This window comes from Plecotus auritus (genome assembly GCF_963455305.1).
Source record: "Plecotus auritus genome assembly, chromosome: 6".
Taxonomy (NCBI): Eukaryota; Metazoa; Chordata; class Mammalia; order Chiroptera; family Vespertilionidae; genus Plecotus; species Plecotus auritus.
Genome location: NC_137773.1, coordinates 89715794 through 89735702, shown reverse-complemented (window position 1 = coordinate 89735702; position 19909 = coordinate 89715794). Strand labels below are relative to the sequence as shown.

The following is a 19909-nucleotide window of genomic DNA, read 5'->3' as shown; positions in this document are numbered from 1 at the left end:
CATCAATGATGAGAATCATTGATCAGCTGCCTCCTGCATGCCCCCTATTGGGGATCGAGCCCACAACTCAGAGTTGTGCCCTTGACCAGAATCAAACCCAGGACTCTTCAGTCTGCAGACCAACGCTCTATCCACTGAGCCAAACCAGCCAGGGCTATTTTGATTTTTAGATTCAATTGTTAATAGGCATGCATTTATTGCCATTTTATTGTTCATATTTTTGATCTTTTTCTTCTTCTTCTTCTTCTTCTTCTTCTTCTTCTTCTTCTTCTTCTTCTTCTTCTTCTTCGAAGACCCTTTAACATTTCATGTAATACTGGTTTGGTGGTGATGAACTCCTTTAGCTTTTCCTTATCTGGGAAGTTCTTTATCTGACCTTTAATTCTAAATGATAGCTTTGCTGGGTAGAGTAATCTTGGTTGTAGGTTCTTGCTTTTCATCACTTTGAATATTTCTTGCCACTCCCTTCTGGCCTGCAAAGTTTCTGTTGAGAAAACAGCTGACAGTTGTATGGGTGCTCCCTTGTAGGTAGGTAAATGCTTTCTCTCGCTGCTTTTAAGATTCTCTCTTTGTCTTTAACCTTTGGCATTTTAATTATGTGTCTTGGTTCTGTGCCTCCGCCCCTACTACTAGTCTTGATGTACTTTCTTCTTTACTTTTCTAGTTGTAGGACTTCTGTTCAGCCAGTTCTCAATGATGGTTGTTCTGTATTTCAGTTGTAATTTTAATGTGGTTGTGCAAGGCGGCAAGGACCTTTGTTTACCAATGCTGTCAGCTTGGTTCTCCTCAAAAACATATTTAAAAAAAAAAAAAGAGAGAGAAAAGGGGATAATGAAACAAATAATGTCATACTCTTGGTGATTGCTGAATCTGGGTTAGGAGTACATGGGAGTTTCTTTGGACAAGTTATCTTTTGTGAATATTTTAGATTTTTTTTCACATAATAATTTATCAAATAAGACAGTTGCATGTGAAGGCAGGCCATGTCAGGTATTTAGAACTAAAATCATTGCCAGCTAGTATGAAAAACAAGCGAAGAAAAAAAAGAAAATAAGTAAATAAATAAAGCAAAGGAGAAAGGAGTCGGGATCCCCAATCTTTTATTATCAATCTCCCTTTAAAAAGCAGTGAGTGCCACAGAGAAACAAAAATGAGACCACATCTCCAACAGCCAGGTGGGCTCAGGTGCCCTGTCCTCCCCAGGTCTGTCAGCCCAGCTTCACAAACAGCAACAAGGTGGCAAGAATTCCTGGCAGCTGAAATGGAAGAAAGAAACACTGAACCAACTTGAGGGACTTCTGGAACCGGAATCAAATTGGATACACAGAGATGGGGAGCATCCTGTTCCAGAAACGGCAGGGGCAGGGTTTTACACATGGCCTACGGTTCCTCAGGGCCAAGTTGGAGCTCATTTGGACCTGTTAACGTAGTTTCAGTGGTGGGTAAAAGGTGGAGGCCTTTCAGGAGGCACAGCAGTCATGCTCACTTTGCTTCTTCCCCCAGGTCTTATCTCCTCCCTCTTCTGTTCTTCCCTGGGTCCTGAAAACTACATTTCCCAGAAACCCCTGCCTTCTTCCTTCCTGTTAGATTTGGCCAATAGGAAGCACCAGTGAGAGATGGGAGGATGGGGCAAAGTTTGAAGTATTCCCCACTTCCTCCTCTCTTCTGCTCATCCTGAACGCTCCAAGCCTGCTCGCCCCAGCTCTTCAGGACTAGGAGAAGTAACAGCTCCCCAAGTTGCTAGCCCCTGAGTGCCTCAACATCCCTCATTTTCCTTAACTCTGCCCACACCTCTGCAGAGGCCCCTGGAAGCTACTTTTCTGATCTTTTTTTCTTTTTCAATGACAGTTTACATACAATATTATTTTGTATTAGTTTCCAGTGTACAACATAGTGGTTAGATAATCATATACTGTACTTTACAAAGTGGTCCTCCCCATATTTCAGGGCCCACCTGGCACTGTATATAGTCCCTACAATATTATTGCCTACTAGTGGCCCAGTGCACGAAATTCATGCACATTAAAAGGGAATTAATTAGAGGAAATATTTTAATATTGCTATTTGCCCTTTCTCTATAATAGAAGTGTCAGAGATGAAAGAAAATTAGTAAAATGTATATGAAAATCTCCCTCCTGTCAGAGTCTGGGGCATGGCGCAGGACCTAGAGCAGCCGTGGGCAAACTATGGCCCGCGGGCCGGATCCGGCCCTTTCGGCTGTTCTATCCGGCCCGTGGAGCCGAAAGAGCGGAGGGTTCTCTTGCTCTCCCCTCCGCTCCTTTACTTCGAATTTATATTAGTTCACACAAACACTCCATCCATGCTTTTGTTCCGGCCCTCCGGTCCAGTTTAAGAACCCATTGTGGCCCTCGAGTCAAAAAGTTTGCCCACCCCTGACCTGGAGTCAAGTCCCTGCCCACCACCCACACACACTTCGAAAACGCAGGGGACCCGGCCAGCCCCACCCCTGTCAAGCCCCACTGGGTGGGGGCCATGGCCTGAGGTCCCCATCAAGCCCCGCCAGGCGAGGGGCAAGGCCTGAGGTTCCCCGGCCCAGCACTGGGGCAGGAGGGAGGGGGGCGCAGCCTGAGGTCCCCGTCAAGCCCTCCGGGGCGGGGGGTGTGGCCTGAGGTCTCTCGCCCCCGTCAGGTGCCATGCAGCCTCAGGTCCTTTCTTCTTCCTCTTCCTCTTCTTTTTCCTCTCCTTCTTCCCTTTCCTCCTCCCCTTCCTCCTCCCCTTCTTCTTCTTCTTCTTCTTCTTCATTTTTAAATGATTTTATCTTCTTTTTAAAAAAATACGTTGTTATTGATTTCAGAGAAAGGAAGGGAGACGGAGAGAGAGAGAGAAACATCACTGAGAGCCTGACCTGTATGGCTCAGTGGTTGAGTGTCGACCTATGAACCAGGAGGTCATGGTTCGATTCCGGGTCAGGGCAGATGCCCAGGTTGTGGGCTTGATCCCCAGTAGGGGGCGTGCAGGAGGCAACTGGTCAATGATTCTCTCTCATCATTTATGCTTCTATCACTCTCTCCCTCTCCCTTCCTCTCTGAAATAAATAAAAATATAAATTTTAAAAATCTTTTAATTTGTATTAAAAAAATAGAAACATCATTTTTTTTTATTTGTTCATCTATTGATGGCCACTGGGGTTGCATCCATATCTTGGCTATCCTAGCTAATAAAAGAGTAATATGCAAATTGACCATCACTCCAACACACAAGATGGCTGCCCCCATGTGGTCAAAGATGGCTGCCCCCATGTGGACACAAGATGGCCACCACAAGATGGCCAGCAGGGGAGGGCACTTGGGAGGAACCAGGCCTGCAAGGGAGGGCAGTTGGGGGTGGCTGGGCCTGCAGGGAAGGCAGTTGGGGGGGACCCAGGCCTGCAGGGGAGAGCAGTTGGGGGGTACCAGGCCTGCAGGGGAGGGCAGTTAGGGGTGACCAGGCCTGCAGGGGAGGGCAGTTGGGGGGGACCAGGCCTGCAGGGGAGGGCAGTTAGGGGCAAAGAGGCTGGCAGGGGAGCAGTTAGGCATCAATCAGGCTGTCAGGGGAGTGGTTAGGGAGTGATCAGGCTGGCAGGCAGAAGCGGTTAGGGGCAATCAGGAAGGCAGGCAGGCGAGCAGTTGGGAGCCAGCAGTCCTGGATTGTGAGAGGGATGTCCGACTGCCCGTTTAGGCCCGATCCTACTGGATCGGGCCTAAACGGGCAGTCGGACATTCCTCAAGGGGTCCCAGATTGGAGAGGGTGCAGGCTGGGCTGAGGGACAACCCCTGCCCCGTGCACGAATTTCGTGCACTGGGCCTCTAGTTATAAATAATGCTGCAATGAACAAAGCGTGCATATATTCTTTCCAATTAGTATTTTGGGTTTCTTCAGATATATACCCAGAGGTGGAGTCACTGGGTCATAAAGCAGTGTTATTTTTAATTTTTCAAAAAAATCTTTTCATTGATTTTTAAAATATATGTATATATTTTATTGATTTTTTACAGAGAGTAAGGGAGAGGGATAGAGAGTTAGAAACATTGATGAGAGAGAAATGTCAATCAGCTGCCTCCTGCACACCCCCCACTGGGGATGTGCCCGAAACCAAGGTACATGCCCTTGACTGGAATCGAACCTGGGACCCTTCAGTCTGCAGGCCGATGCTCCATCCACTGAGCCAAACCAGCCAGGGCTCATTGATTTTTTAAAGAGAGAGAAGAAGGAAGAGAGAAAGAGAAACAAATATGTGAGAGCAAAACATTGATTGGCTGCCTCTTGCATGCTCCCTAGTTGGGATCAAACCTGAAACCCAGGTGTGACCTGACCAGGATGGAACTGGACACCTTTCAGTGCACAGGATGACGCCCAGCCACCTGGGGATTACAATGAACATCTTTACTTTTTACAGTCTTGCTTGGATTAAGAGTAAATTAATTTCAGTAGCCTATAAAAACTTTGCTCCTATATAGCTGTTTTCTCCAACCTTCTTCATGCTATTATTGTCATGCAAATTACATTTTAACATAAGTCTATCAACACAGTTTTATAGTTATTGCCTTATGCAGTTATCTTTAAATGAGATAGGAGAAGAAAAGTTTTAACAAAAAATATTTTTCTCTCCCTGGGGCTTATCTGAACTTGGCTCTGAGCAAAGAGCCGCCTCTTGGACAGGCTCAGGGATGAGAATAGCTCCTGTGCATACTGTTTCCATGGTGAGTGGCCTTCGAGCATCTCTAGTGGTGCATGAAGAACTCATCATCTCGCTGCCTCTGCCTCCCTGTGATCCCTGCCTTGGATAAGACCTCTCTCGGGTTGATGACAATAACTTCCCAGAATCATAGGGCATTTCGCAAAGCCTCTGACGCTCCTCCTCATCAGTGCTTAACAGCAAACAACGGGGCAGCCCATTTTACAAATGAGGGAGGCTGTCGTCCTAATGCACAGTCAGACAGCTAGTGAGTGACATAACTAGGACCAGAGTCCGGAGCCCCAGCCCTTGCCCACTCAGGCCTTCCACCAGAGAAGTGTAGGCCAGACTCATTAGCTGGATGAAGAGGGCATGTCCCCAGGGTAAGTGCTTCTCACTTGAATCCCCCAGCACCCACATGCCTTCCTCACCCTTCCTCTTTTTTCTTTTCTTTCTTTTTCTTTTTTTGTTAATCCTCACTTGAGGATATTTTTCCATTGATTTTTAGAGAGAGTGAAAAACTTTGATGTGAGAGAGACACATGATTGGTTGCCTCCTGCATGTGCCCCGACCGGCGCTGGGGATCAAGCCTGCAATTGAGGTACATGCCCTTGACCAGAATCGAACCCGGGACCCTTCAGTCTGCGGGCCAACACTCTATCCACAGAGCCAAACCAGCTAGGGCCATTGGTTGATTCTTGTATGTGCCCTGACTGGGGATCGAACCTGCAACCTTGGCATATCAGTACAGAATTTCAACCAACTGAGCTACCTGGCCAGGGCCACATTTTCCAATTTAAAAATCATATTTCTCACCTATCCCTGCTGGGTAGAAGGTCAGCTCCATGACAGCAGAGATTTTTGTTTTTATAATTCTAAATTGTATCCTTGGTGTCTACAATAAAGTTTGTAGACACCTAGTAGGTGCTCAATAAAGTTTGTGGAGTAAAAAAGATGTGAAAAACCTTTCTACTGCCTTTCTGTTATTCTCAGAAGAAAGCCAAACCCCTCTCTGTATCCCACAAGGCCTTAATATTACCTTGCCTGCATCAACCTGCCCTCATCTCCTCTTCTTGTCCATCCTGCTTCAGCCACAGGGGCCTCCCTGCTGGTCCTTGAATAAGTCAAGCTTATCCCAGCCTCAGGGCCTTTGCACCAACTGTTCCCTCTGCCCTCCCCCCGTATACACACATGGCTTTTCCTCAGGTCACTGGCCAGCTGTCACCTCCTCAGACAGGCCCTCCCTAATCTTCCTTATTCCATCACCATGTTTTACTGCCTCCCCCACTTGAATGTCAGTGCCACATTGGCAGGGATTTTTGTCTTTTTTTTCATCACTGTTGTGTCCTCGGTGCCCTGAACAGTGCTTGGCATGCAGTAGGTGCTCAATAAAAGCGTTTAGTGTGTCCCAGGGGAGCTGGGCTTACCTGTATCACTGCTGCCCCCAGTGAGCCTGCACTCAGGTTGACACCCTGAGTCTTGGCTATTTTCAGGAGCTTGGGAAAACAGCCCTGCAGGTACAAATATCAAAGCAGGCGGGACCTGGTTAGGGGCTCAGAGGCTCCGGGGCCCTGTCACCACCCACCCCTTTTTGGGCCATTCAAACTGCCCTCAGATTCAGGGAGGATAAAGGGACCAAGCTACAGGACCTTGGCTCCGTCTCGCTAGACTGCCCCCCAACATTCCAGCATTGTCCTAGCTTCTTCGTTCTTCCCACACACACACCCCAGAACACTCCCCAGTATCCATCTGTGCAAGTCATTGCTAACTGTGGGACGTTGGAGAGGTCACTCCCCATTTCTGTGCCTCAGTTTCCCAACTGGGTCCGCCTCACAAGATTTTTGAGTGGATTAAGAGAAAGAATTTACACGAAGTACATAGCAATGGCCTGACACAGAGCCAGCATTCAGGAACTATTAGTTATTTCTGAGTGTTCTTTATATATGAACAGAAGGGCTAACGTGTTTCTAGTACCTTCTCACTCGTTTCTTAAAACCCCATAAGGTAGGTATTTATTTTCTCTTTTTTTCCCAAATATATTTTTATTGATTTCAGAGAGGAAGGGAGAGGGATAGAAACATCAATGATGAGAGAGAATCATTGATCAGCTGCCTCCTGCACCCCCCCCCCCCACTGGGGATCGAGCCAGCAACCCGGGCATGTGCCCTGACCAGGAATCGAACCGTGACCTCCTGGTTCGTAGGTTGACGCTCAACCACTGGGTCACGCCAGCTGGGTTCTCTGTTTTATAAGTGAAGAAACTGAGGCTCAGACAGATGAAGAGACCAGACTCAGTGGGTGAGCAGAGCAGGCCCCACTCCCCTTGCTGCGGCCACTGAGATGCCCCTCGCCTTCTAGGCCCCCAGCACCTCTTGTTTTTGGAAGCTTGGGCTGCCTTGTGCTCACTGTTGGCAGTTCAGTAGCCCCCTTCCCATAATGAGTATTTATTAAGTGCCTATTGTGTGCGAGGCACTGGGCGCTGGAACCCAGCAATGTGAAAACAGACAAAATTCTTGCCTTGGTGGGGCCGACATTTGAGTGGGGAAACCAGGTGATAGGTACTGGTTAAGCACCGGACAGACACTGAAGCAGAGTAGGGAGATGAAGTGTGATGGTGATTTGGGGGGAGATCCTAGTATAGAGAGGGGCTCGGGAATAGTCTCAATGGAGCACAGACCAGAAGGAAGTGAGGTAGGAAGACATTTTGGGGAAGAGAATTCCAGGCAGAAGGAACAGCCTTTGCAAAGCCCCTGAGGCTGGCAGGCGCCTGATGTGTTTGTGCTGCATGGAGGAGGCCGGTGTGGCTGCAGCAGGATGAGTGAGGGTGTGAGTCGAAGGAGAAGAGGTTGTGCAGGGCCCAAGGGGCCAGTGTGTTCATCTCTGAGTCCCGGGGTCCAGCTCCCAGCAGGAGCCATTCAGGGTGATGAATGAATTAATGAATGATTCTTATCTCTTCCCTCAGAGAAGATCCGTGTTCATTCACTCATGACAGAGGTCAAGAGGAAGCTGGGCGGGGGTTTAAAGAGCTTCCCTCCCTGGCTGTGGGAAGCTCTCTGTGCCTCAGTTTCCTCATCTGTAAAATGGGAGAAGAGCCTGGAGGGATGCGATGGGGGTTGAATTAAAGTGAATGCCCAGCCCTGGCCAGTGTGGCTCAGTTCATTGAACATCATCCTGGTACCAAAACGTTGCTGGTTCACTTCCCAGTCAGGGCACATGTCCAGGTTGTGGGCTCGATCCTGGGTAGGGAGCATGCAGAGAGACAGAGAGTCAGAGAGACAGAGAGACAGAGAGAGAAACATCAACCTGAGAGAGAAACACCAATCATGGGGGATCAAACCTGCAACCTGGGAACGTGCCCTGACCAGAAATCGATCCCACCACCTTTTGGTGTATAGGACGACACTCCAACTGAGTCACACCAGCCAGGGCAAATATGCAATTTTTATGAAAGTCCCCAGCCCTCGGGGTCTACCATGGTGGTGGCAAACAAAATCGGGAGTTACCGCCTGGTGGATGACATCGGAGGACACATTGCGCCCGGTACAGGCCGCAGTCCCGATGGACTTGCAGCAGCTCCTGGGGTAGGTGTAGCCCGTCGTCATCTCAAAGGAGGAACCAGAAAAATCCGTGTAGTTCTTCACCCCACAGCACTTCAGCTGCAGAGAGGAGAATAAACACCTGAAGACTTCCTTTCTCATATTAAAATAATAAGAACAATAGAAGTCACAGTCACCATGGCTACTATGTAGACAGCAGTCACAATATTCCAGGGCCTGGGCTAGTGCCTCCCTTCCCCCCACCCCATCATGCCTCAGAACGCTCTGTGGTTCTCATCTGACTTGGGGTAAAAGCTAAAGTCCTCATCATGGCCAGCCAGGCCCTGCAAGACCGGCCCTGTCGCCTCCAGGCCCTCATCTCTGCCCACTCTCCCTTTTACTTTCCCAGCTTTAGCCTCCCTGTCTCCTTGATGTTTCTCAAACACACTTAGCAAGTGCCAGCCTCGGGGCCTTTAGATAGATTGTTCCCTCTTTTTTTTTTTTTTTTTTTTTTTTTTTTTTTTTTTTAATTAGACCTAAATACACTGTTTTTCTTTTTCTTTTTTCTTTTTTATTGATTTCAGAGAGGAAGGGAGAGGGAGAGATAGAAACATCAATGATGAGAGAGAACCATTGATCGGCTGCCTCCTGCACACCCCCTACTGGGGATCCAGGCTGCAAACCGACAGTGTGCCTGATGGGGAATCAAACCGTGACCTCCTAGTTCATAGGTCGATGCTCAACCACTGAGCCATGCCGGCCAGGCTATGGCACTAGCTTTTGAGGAGGAAAATAAATAAAAATATATTTTTAAAAATAATTGAAAGCAGGTTCTCAAACACCCAAGAAGGATTTGCACACCATGTTCATAGTGGCATTTTTTACAACACCCCAAAGGTGGGAACAACTCAAATGTCCACTGATGGATGATGGGTAAACAAAATGTGCTGTATCCATACAAAAGGAAGGGAATTCTGACCCATGCTACAACATGTGTGATTCCACTTATATGAGGTCCCCAGAGGAGTCAGATTAATAGAGACAGAAAGTAGATGGTGGGTGCCCGGGATGGGGGAGGGGAGAATGGGAAGTGAGTGTTTAATGGGGACAGAGTTTCAGTTTGTGAAGATGAGAAAGTTCTCGAGCTGGATGGTGGTGATGGCTGCACAACAATGTGAGTGTGCTTAATGCCACTTAACAATAGTTAAGATGGTAAATTTTATGTTATGTACTAGAGGCCCGGTGCACAAATTCCTGTGTGGGTGGGGTCCCTTGGCCTGGCCGGCGATCGAGGCTGATCGGGGCTGATCGGGGCCAGCCGGCCAGGGGGAGGGACCTCAGGAGGTTGGCCAGCCGTGGGAGGTTGGCTGTGGGAGCGAACTGATCACCAGGGGGCAGCTCCTGCATTGAGCATCTGCCCCCTGGCGGTCAGTGCATGGTCATAGCAACCAGTCATTCAGTCGACTAATGTTAACAGTCGCTTATGCTTTTATATCTACACTAATAAAAGAGAAACATGCAAATTACCGTCACTCCGCTATACCCAACAGCCAATCAGAGTGAGCATGCAAATTAACCTGAAAAGATGGCGGCAGCTCCGCCCCCCAGCCGCTCTGGGCCTGTGGGAGTGGGAGAAATTGGGCCCCAGTGCCTGAGGCTGACTGGGGCCAGGGAGACAAAGAAGCCTCTTGCCCCGTGATCCCAGGCCGCAGCCAGCAGCAGAAGCCCCACGTCCTGGGGGAGATGGAGAAACGGGGCCCCAGCGCCTGAGGCTGGGTGCAGCTGGGAGAAGTAGAAGCCGCCTGTCCCATGATCCCAGGCTGCAGCCAGCCGGAGAAGTCACCCACACTGCATCCCAGGGAAGACGGAGAAGCCACCTGCCTGTGGTCCAGGCGCCAGCACCTGCAGCTGGCTACAGCCTGGTAGACAGAGAAGCCGCCCACCTCACAGTCCCGGGCACCAGTACCTGCAGCTGGCTGTGGCACAGGAGACGGAGAAGCCGCCCACCCCGCGGTCCTGGGCGCCAGCACTTGCGGCTGCAGCCCAGGCGAAGCCACCTGCCCACCATCCCCTGCGGCTGCAGCCGGCCTGGGCGCCTATGGCTGACCAGAGGGAGGGAAGCCCGGATCTCAGGTGCCTGTGGTCGGCTGGAGGAGGGAATCCTGGGTCCCGGATGTGGGGCCAAGGCAGAGGTGGTTAGGGGCAATCAGGCAGGCAGGTGAGGGGTTAGGAGCCAGCAGTTCTGGATTGTGAGAGGGATGTCCTACTGCTGATTATCCCCTGAGGGGTCCCAGATTGGAGAGGGTGCAGGCCGGGCTGAAAGACACCCTCCCCCTTACCCCCGTGCATGAATTTCATGCACCGGGCCACTAGTATATAGATATTTTACCACATTAAAAAAAAGATTGGACTCTCACCTTCTCCATGACCAAGTTCCATTCCATGGAAAAGTCATCTGGCTCATTGTAACCCCTGTAATTCTTCTTCAGGGTCACAAAGGTGTGTTCCAGGGCTGCTTCTTGAACCTCAAAGGTGAAAGGGGAAGCCATGAATACACAAAACAGCAAGGTGCCCCATTTGGTGAGGTTTCTTGGGGACAGAGCCAGGGGGAGGGGGCTTCCCTTTTGCTTCCTTCACGGTCCCTCCCCTCAGCCATGGGTCTGCACTGGCGGATGGCAAATTCAGGCTCCCGTCAGCCCAGGGAGGCACAGGGAGCGCGTGGGTCGAGAGCCGAGCGCATCTGGTCGTATCCATCACAAACCAGTTTGAATCATCTGCTCTTTCCAATCGCCCACACATCTGCGCCCACCCCCCCGCAATTTGGCTGTAATTCTATTAAAGACTTGAATATCATCGTTAGCAACTGAATCTCTCTCTCTCTCTCTCTCTCTCTCTCTCTCTCTCTCTCTCTCTCAGCTGCATCTCTCTGTGCACAAAAGAAACACATTTAATTTTCTACTTTTTAAATAAAGGTCTAAATTTTAAACATTTCCCCTGAAGAGGTGATATAGTCACATGGTTCAAAATTCACAAAGCACAGACGGGTAGACCATGAAAAGTCTCCCTCCCACCTTTTTCTCCCAGCCAACAAGTTCCTCCCACACCACAACGACTGTCACTGCTTCCTGTGTCCCCAGAAGAGACATCCTATGTGTGTCAGAGCAAGCACATCCGATGACTTTCCTCCTGGCTTCCTGGGACTCAGTCTGCACCTGGCTGGTCGCCAACAAGGGAGGCCATTGCTCTCGGTCCCCTGCTTACGTGCCGATGGCCTTTGTCATTTCCGTGCTCCTGTGCCTGCTTCCCACTGCCAGCGACCGAGGGCTTCCTGTGGCCTCTCAGACACTGGCATCCAGGGAGCAGCACGCAAGTGGCTGACGGGAGGTGGGGGGTCAATACTGCAGCTTCCTGGGCCCTTGGGTGGAGAAGCAGCTGTGTGTCCTGCTCCGGGTGCCCAGTGCCCCCAGCAGGGCTGAACCCAGCTGCCTGCAATGTCACCTTTTACAAACTGCATTCCCTTCCCTGCCTCGCTTCCCTGTCCTACAGGTGCTTCTTGGGGTTACGTCTCAATTGAACCAGGAGCCTTCAAATTCTTTTCTCCGAGTTGGCCTCTTGGGGGACACAAATGAGGACATCACTGCGTCCTGAAGAAAGTGCCATCTTGTTCATGGACGGCTTTCTCCTTCCTTCTGTCCACCTGCATCAGACTGTCTTGTGATGGTTGTCATGAACTGCCCCCTCCAGTGATGCTCACGAGGCCGGGGACTTTGCAATCCCTGAATGCATGTCATTCTGCCCACAGACACACAGATCCTTGGATAAAAATGGGATGGTGGGGTCAAAGCATCTGTTTGTCATTTGGATGGATTTTGCCAAACAGTCCCCTGATTTCAACATATTCCAAAGCCCAACAACGTGTACGGCGTTTCCCATTGCTCCTTACCGCCCACCACCCAGAGCAGGACAGATGGTCAGATGAACGGGGACAGTTTCTTGGGGCCTTCAAGGGGAGGCCTGAGGTTTTTGGCTTTTCACGGCATCTTTAAAGGCCCAATCTCCCTCCTCGGGACCTGCGGGCCGGCCATCCCGGATCTCCATCCGTGAGCAGCCCAGAGCCTGAGTGCCTCCCGCCTGGGGTGGGATGGGGGACTTCAGTTGAGTCTGTTTCTTTCTTTTTTTTAAAAAAAAATATTTTTAATTGATTTCAGAGAGGAAGGGAAAGGGAGAGAGAGATAGAAACATCAATGATGAGAGAGAATCATTGATCAGCTGCCTCCTGCACGCCCCACACTGGGGATCTAGCCCGCAACCCAGGTATGTGCCCTTGACCAGAATGGAACCTGGGACCCTTCTGTCCGAAGACCAAAGCTCTATCCACAGAGCCAAACCGGCTAGGGCTGAGTCTGTTATTTCTAATGCTGAAGGGAAGAAGCAGCACTCTACTTACAATTGGGAGGAAGGCAAGGACCAGTGTGGCGACCGTGATTTCCACAATGAGGACGACAACCATCCACAGGAAGCACTGGAAGACACGGAAGGGAGCTGGAGCTGCTGGGCATTCCTGCCCACCCCCAGGCCACGGGGATGCCCCGGGTTTGAAAGAACAGACATCCAGCGGGGTAGGGGCCTCTATTTCTTTCATGTGTCACTTTCCTACTTGTCCAGGATGCAGGGTAGACTTAGGAGCCAGCAAGCTGGACCCTCACTTCACGCCCAGCACTTTATGGGCGTCAGGGAGGCTATGTGTCAGGTGCGGTAAAGGCTGTATGTTGCAGATATCAGGGACGGGGTGGGGTGGGGTGGGGAGGACAGGGGGAGGGGAGAAGCCTCAGACCTGCCAATGTGGGAAGAGGGGTGACAACTGAAGGGGAGGGACGGGACAGGTCGGTGGGTGCAAGAAGAAAATATCAGCATTCGCTGCCTAATGTTTCCAATAAATTCACTTGCACAGTGGAAAACCATGGGAAATTTGGCAGGCAGAGGGGCGGTCTCCAAGTTACCCATCAAGGAGAAGCCACCTCCCACCCATGTCTCAGTTTCCCCATCTGCACGATCTGGAGGTAGGACCAGCTCTGGGGGTCTCAGTGGATTCTGTGGAGCTTGAGGCCAGATGGGAGTAGTGTAAGGTCAGCTCCTGGCTTTCCTTTCATGCATTGCCATTTATGCCTCTTATTATTATTACTAGAGGCCTGATGTAGGAAGATTCGTGCAAGAATGGGTCTTCCTTCCCCTGGCTGCCGGCACCGCCTTTGCTCCGGCCAGAGCCACCTTTCCGCCTTACCACACTGCCCAGAGGCCCAGAGCTGCTGGAGCGGTGTGGAACGCCTGCGTCGTCGCCATCTTTGTTGTGTTGATTTGCATACTCACTCCTGATTGGCTGGTGGGCCTTGCAAAGGTACAGTCAATTTGCATCTTTCTCTTTTATTAGTGTAGATTATTATTACTACTACTAGAGGCCTGGTGCATGAATTTTCATGCACTGGAGGGGGGGGAGGTCCCTCAGCCTAGCCTGTCCCCTCTCACAGTCCAGGAGCCCTCAGGGGCAGGAGGTGACCCAGTGATCAGGAGAAGGCAATGTCCCATCACACCTCTGCTGCTGCCACTGTTGGCAGTTCAAGCCTCATCCGGCCCTGGTTACCTGAGTCTCGGGCGGCCCTGGGCGGCTGGGGGGCGGAGGGGACCGGGGGACTCCGGAGACAGGCGGGCCCAGCCTCGCTGCACGTCTGCCGCCCTGGAGGGCCTGAGGGGACTGAGCGCCGCCATCTTGTGGCTGTGGGCACTGCCATCTTTGAGGGCAGGGCAGTCAATTAGCATATTCCCTCCTTATTGGCTGTGGGTGCTGCCATCTTTGCGACAGTGTGAGGGTCAATTAGCATATTCCTTCTTTATTAGATAGGATTATTATTAAAGACCTATTTGATGATTTAGGCTGAGTCACCCAGCTGGCAATGGTGGGGCTTATTTGGCCCTCACACAGAGAGGCAGGAAAGTGCAGTGGATATACCCCCGGGCTTCCCACAGCCCACAGGGATAAACGTGGGTGCAGGGCTTAGCAGGTGTAGGACCCCAGATGAGTGGCTCATGTAACAGATTATGAGGATTAATATTAATATCACCTCTGGGTGACTAAGATAACCAGGCGTCAGCAAGTCCCAGTGGCTCTATCTTCAGAATCTATCCCCAGTCTGCCCTTTCTCACCCCCTCCCACAACTCCACCAGGCCTAGCCTCCACCATTCCCATCTGGCCCAGCACAGTGCCTCTGCTCTGGTGCCCCCCACTGTTCCCCTCCACGGACACCAGAGGGCGCCCGTGAGCACCTGTGTCCCAAAGTCCCTCCTCTGCTCACACCCTTCTGTGGCTCCCAAATCCATCAGAAAGCCTTTGCTTTTGTGAGTGAGGTCTCAGAGGCTTTGGAGGGACAGAGACTGACGGTAAAGCAGGTCAGATTTGCAGACGGGTTGGATGTGGGGTTGTGAGAGGGAGGACTCTGATTCCTCCAAGTTAAACTATGGTTAAAATAGTGTCCGTATCACATTAAAGATAAAATGAAATATTGTAGGCACAGGACGTGGCTAAGAAATATTTGCTGTGCACCCCTATGTTCATAGCAGCACAATTTACCATAGCTAAGATTTGGAAACAGCCTAAGTGCCCGTCAGCAGATGACTGGATCAGAACACTATGGTACATCTACACAATGGAATACTATGCTGCCATAAAAAAGAAGGAATTACTACCATTTGTAGGCACCTGGATGGAATTAGAGAACATTATGCTAAGTGAAATAAGCCAGTCAATGAAAGAAAAATACCACATGATCTCACTCATTTGGGGATAATGAAAAACATTATAAACTGATGAACAAAAAGATAGATACAGAGGCAGTAAAGCATCAAACAGACTGTCAAATTACAGCAGTAAGGTTAGGGAGAGGTGGGGGAAATAAGAGATCAACTGAAGGACTTATATGCATGTATATAAGAGTAACCAACGGATGCAAAACATTGGGGGGTGAGGCATGTATGGGAGTGGGGTGGGGGGGCAATGGTAAGATATGTACACATATAATACCTTAATAAAAAAAAAACTGTATAAAATAAAAAAAAAGAAATATTTGCTGAACCTAATTAAGAAAGGAAATTGAGATGATGGAACTTCAGGGAGGAGGAGGGTGAGGGCAGGGTGCCTGGGAGGTAACTAGAGTAAGAATTTCCCTGAAACCCCCAAATTGAAATAACCAGAGACTGGTAACAACACAGTAGAGGAAGGAAAACAAACACACTGGGGACAGATTAAACATAAGGTGGGATAATCCACTCCAACAAGACTCTGAGGGAAATGGGAATGGGGACGCTGGGAGCTGGATTTTGAAGAGATGTTTAGCCAAGGCTGTGTGTGAAAATAAAGCACGTAAAATCTGGGACATGCTATCTGCATGGCCATGCTCAATACTTTCATACCCCATGTACTTGAGCAGGTACTTGTTCATGTATGACGATTCCCAGTGTTGTGTTAGTGGGATGGAAAGAACAGCATGCCCAGGCCAGACCCAAACACAATGGAAACTCATGTAGACAGAGGAGGACCAGAGGGGCCACTCAGTAAGGGAGACAGTATAAGTCAGATCCCTACTTCACACCACACACATGGTTAAAGTCCAGGGAGAAAACCTAGGAGGGTAAATTTATGACCTTGGGTAGGAAAGGAGTTCTAAGTGAGACACATCATAAAAAAAAAGATGTATGTATTGATGCCATCACATGAGACGCCATGAACACTGTAAATGGGTGGGAGGGATTTACAGTATGTACAGTAAAGGATTCCTATGTGCGGGGAGAGTTTTGGGGTTTGCATGCAGACCCAACTTACAAACAAGAGAATGCCTCTGCTTTCTTTGGTTGTGGCATAACACCCGGCGAAGCCCAGCAGCACTGTGAGGCAGCCCATCACCAGACACAGGTAGCCAACGTGGAACAGGTATGTAGAGAACACCCCGAGGACACTTGTGAGGACGGCCCCTCTGAACTTGACATAGATGCCCAGGCCAATGAGGATCACGCCAGATATCTTTAGAACATGAATCAGAAATGGAAAGGCAGACTGTTAGTTGTTTACAAAAGAAACTCTCCTCAGGGAGGGACAGGAGAGTGAAGGCCAATATGATTAGCAAAAACATTAAAACGTTGATCATACCCTGTGTTGGAGAGGATGAGGAGAAATATTCTCATACATTTCTGCCAGGCAACAAACTTTATTTGTTGTTTTTTTTTTGGGGGGGGGGGACACTTGCAATTTATATTTAAAACCTTAAAGGTTAGCCCAGCAGGTGTGGCTCAGTGGTTGAGCATCCACCTATGAACCAGGAGGTCACAGCTCGATTCCCAGTGAGGGCATAATGCCCGGGTTGTGGAGCGTGCAGGAGGCAGCCAATCAATGGTTCTCTCTCCTCATTGATGTTTCTATCTCTCTCTCCCTCTCTTTTCCTCTCTGAAATCAATAATAAAAATATATTTTAAAAAACAAACAAACAAAAAAACACCTTAAAGGTTATATGGTAAAAACCTTTACCTAGAAATTCCATTTCTAGATATTCGGCTTAAGGAAAAGTCACATATTTGCCTCAGTACCAGGATGTTCCTTAAGGACAAAGCATCAAAAATTACTGAAGCAACCACTAAGACAGAGCGGATAGGTAAGTCATGGTAAGGCCATGCCCTGGCACCATACACGGTTACTTTAAATGATGCTGTAGGAGAGGGGGTGGTAATTTTTTTTTCTGAAAAGCCCCAGATATCATGAGCTCTGTAGACTATAAGTTCACTTTTATCTAATCCTTACCTGAGGATATATTTGTATAGATTTGTAGAGATAGAGGAAGGGAGAGAGAGAGAAACATCAACGTGAGAGAGAAAACATTGATTGGTTGCCTCCTGTATGTGTCTGGCCCAGGGATCAAACCCACAACCCAGGTATGTATCCTGACTGGAAATCACACCTGCAACCTTTTGGTGTACCAGGAGGACGCTCCAACCCACTGAGCCAGCCAGCCAGCCAGGGCTGTAAATTCTCTTTGGAAAGAACTCAGCTATGGTGGTGTGCCTCAAAAACAGCCATATTCAATTTGCAAACAATTTTTTAAATTTACAAATATATTTTATGTACTTACCTATTTATCTATCTATCTATCCATCTATCTGTCTGGGTGTACTGTGCTGACCCCTATTGTAGGAAAATGTTTATTAGTACAAAAAGATGTTTTCAATGCCTTAGGAAGTTTTTATTTTATTTATTTTTTTATTTTTAACTTTTATTAATTTCAGAAAGGAAGAGAGAGATAGAAAAATCAATGATGAGAGAGAATCATCCTGCACCATCCCCACCCCCCGCCACTGGGGATCAGGCCCACAACCTGGGCATGTGCCCTGGCCGGGAATCAAACCAGTGACCTCTTGGCTCCTAGGTGAATGCTCAACCGCTGAGCCACCGGCCGGGCTAAGATGATGGTTTTTATTGAGCAATGTTCCCATGTTAGGCATGAGCCCCTTAAATGCGCTGTCTCCTTTCATTCCCATCGAAATGACACAGTACAGGTAACGAGGAGTGATATTGAATAGCTTTCTCTTTCCCGGCAGCCTGTCCTTAGACTGCTCTACTATAAAAACAATCACTTCTTGAATAATGCACATGCTGAGTTATTTTCATAGAAAGAAAACAACGTTTTTGAAAAATTTAAAGGATCAGAAAATGACCACTCCCTCCTGCCCTCCCAACACAATTTCGTTTTCTGCAGGATTTGACTTAGAGCCAAGCGGTCCTCCGCTGACTCCGGGCTCCCAGATCACACTCGTCTGTGATTTTCACCAGCTCTGGGTCAGTGGAGGCTACCCCTGTTCCCAACATGTCCTGCTCCTCCTCAGCCTGCCCTACATTCCTCCTGCTTCCCTGGGGACCACAGAGCTGGATGCCAATGAATTTGGATCAACTTATTTCTGTCTTCGAAGGAGTTAGCCGTGGAGGAAGGGCTGTGAAGCCTGGGGGCCTGGGTTGTGACATACTTACAGCCATGAAGCCATTGAGGAAAGATAACAGCCTCTTCAAGGAAGAATAGGGAGTGTGCATCTCAGCCATGTTGGCAGACTGGGTGCCCTGGACATGAAGTCAGCATCTTCCTACACCTCTGGGCTACTGTTTCCTGAGATGGTAGAGGTCTGGGGGTTGGGGGGCGGGGGTCACTAAAGCTGACTTGCTCTACCCCTCTCTCTTCTGACTGCCTGACCATCTGCAGGAGAGGGGTTCAGTCACCAGCCTTTATCACATCACAATTGGAGCAGGTGCCCCAAACTGCCTTCCTGCCGGCTCCTCCAAACAGGACACGTGAGGCGTGGAAAAAAGGCATGGTGTGCCACCTGGTACCCCCAGATGCCATAGGGTCCTGTGGGTAGAATGCTCAGCACTGACCACTTACGTGGTTAATGCTAGACTGGGGGGCGCCAAGGGAGAAAGGGCCTTCACTGTCCCCTTCGTGGCTGTATTCCCAAAGCCTGCTACACAGTACGTGCTCCAAGACACCAGTGTGGAATGAATGCATCAAAAGGCACTATGGCCCTAGCCGGGTTGGCTCAGTGGATAGAGTGTCGGCCTGGGGTCCAAAGTGTCCAGGATTCGATTCCAGTCAAGGGCATGTACCTCGGTTGCAGGCTTCTCCCTGTCCGGGGCCCTGATCAAGGCTCATGCAGGAGGCAACCAAATGAGGTGTTTCACCTACATCGATGTTTCTCTCTGTCTTTCCCTCTCTCTTCCACTCTCCCTAAGAATCAATGGAAAAAATATCCTCGGGTGAGGATTAACACAACAAAAAGGCACTGTGACCCAGGAATCTAACGACAAGCCACTGGGTTCAAAGCCCCTGCCCACACATTACTCATTTGGCCCATCCTTCTCACAGGGCTCAGAGAGGCCGGGATAACTGCTTGAGGCCACACAGGAAGCAGGATCCAGGCTGGGCTTTGAAGCTCCAAGAGTGTCATTAAGGTGGGAACCTGTGACCCATCCCCAGGAACCCGTCCTTTTTCCCTCTGAGGCTTGTCAGCCAAAGCTGGTGGAGTGACTGTCCTTGAGCCCATGAGTCTCTGATCACTGGGACTTTCTTGATACAGAAGCAGAGAGGGCATTTCAGGGCAAAAATATGTGCACATGGGCAGAGAGCCCACAGGCCCCGCTCCCGCAGCCCCTAACCCCCATTATCTCCCGGACTCCAAGTCCATGCCACATCAACACTGTGCCCCCTCTGTCCAGCCCTGGGCGGCAGTGTGTCTGTGTCCAGTCCTGGGGGGCTCAGGACTTTCAGAATCTTCTGTGACCCCAGGGAAGAAAATACTTTACACTCGAATTAATCTAATGAATGTTTGTCAAATTTCCTGCTTCTTGGAACAGGTGTAACTAAGCAAATATTCATGGAAGAGGAACTGTCTCCTCCTTGGCCCATGGGCCATATTCACAGCCAGGAGTATGTCCTTCCACGTCTCTCTCTAAATGGTCTTTTTAAAAAATATGTATTTTATTGATTTTTTACAGAGAGGAAGGGAGAGGGATAGTTATAGACATCGATGAGAGAGAAACATCTATCATCTGCCTCCTGCACACGCCCTATTGGGGATGTGCCTGCAACCAAGGTACATGCCCTTGACTGGAATCGA

The 19909-nt window shown here is 49.5% G+C and overlaps 1 protein-coding gene across 2 annotated transcripts; it reads right to left on the bottom strand.

Moving 5' to 3' along the window:
- Window positions 1–1208: 1208 nt before the first annotated feature.
- Window positions 1209–18341, bottom strand: TSPAN16 (tetraspanin 16; the record flags this gene model as incomplete). Of its 2 annotated transcripts, XM_080673895.1 has the most annotated exons (7): window positions 1209–1256; window positions 6103–6186; window positions 8179–8331; window positions 10629–10736; window positions 12659–12733; window positions 16083–16280; window positions 18273–18341. In XM_080673895.1, 7 exons carry the CDS (start codon window positions 18339–18341, stop codon window positions 1209–1211), a joined length of 735 nt encoding a protein of 244 aa, XP_080530021.1. The 2 variants fall into 2 exon arrangements, with proteins under 2 accessions (XP_080530021.1, XP_080530022.1); XM_080673896.1 differs by lacking the exon at window positions 12659–12733.
- Window positions 18342–19909: the final 1568 nt, after the last annotated feature.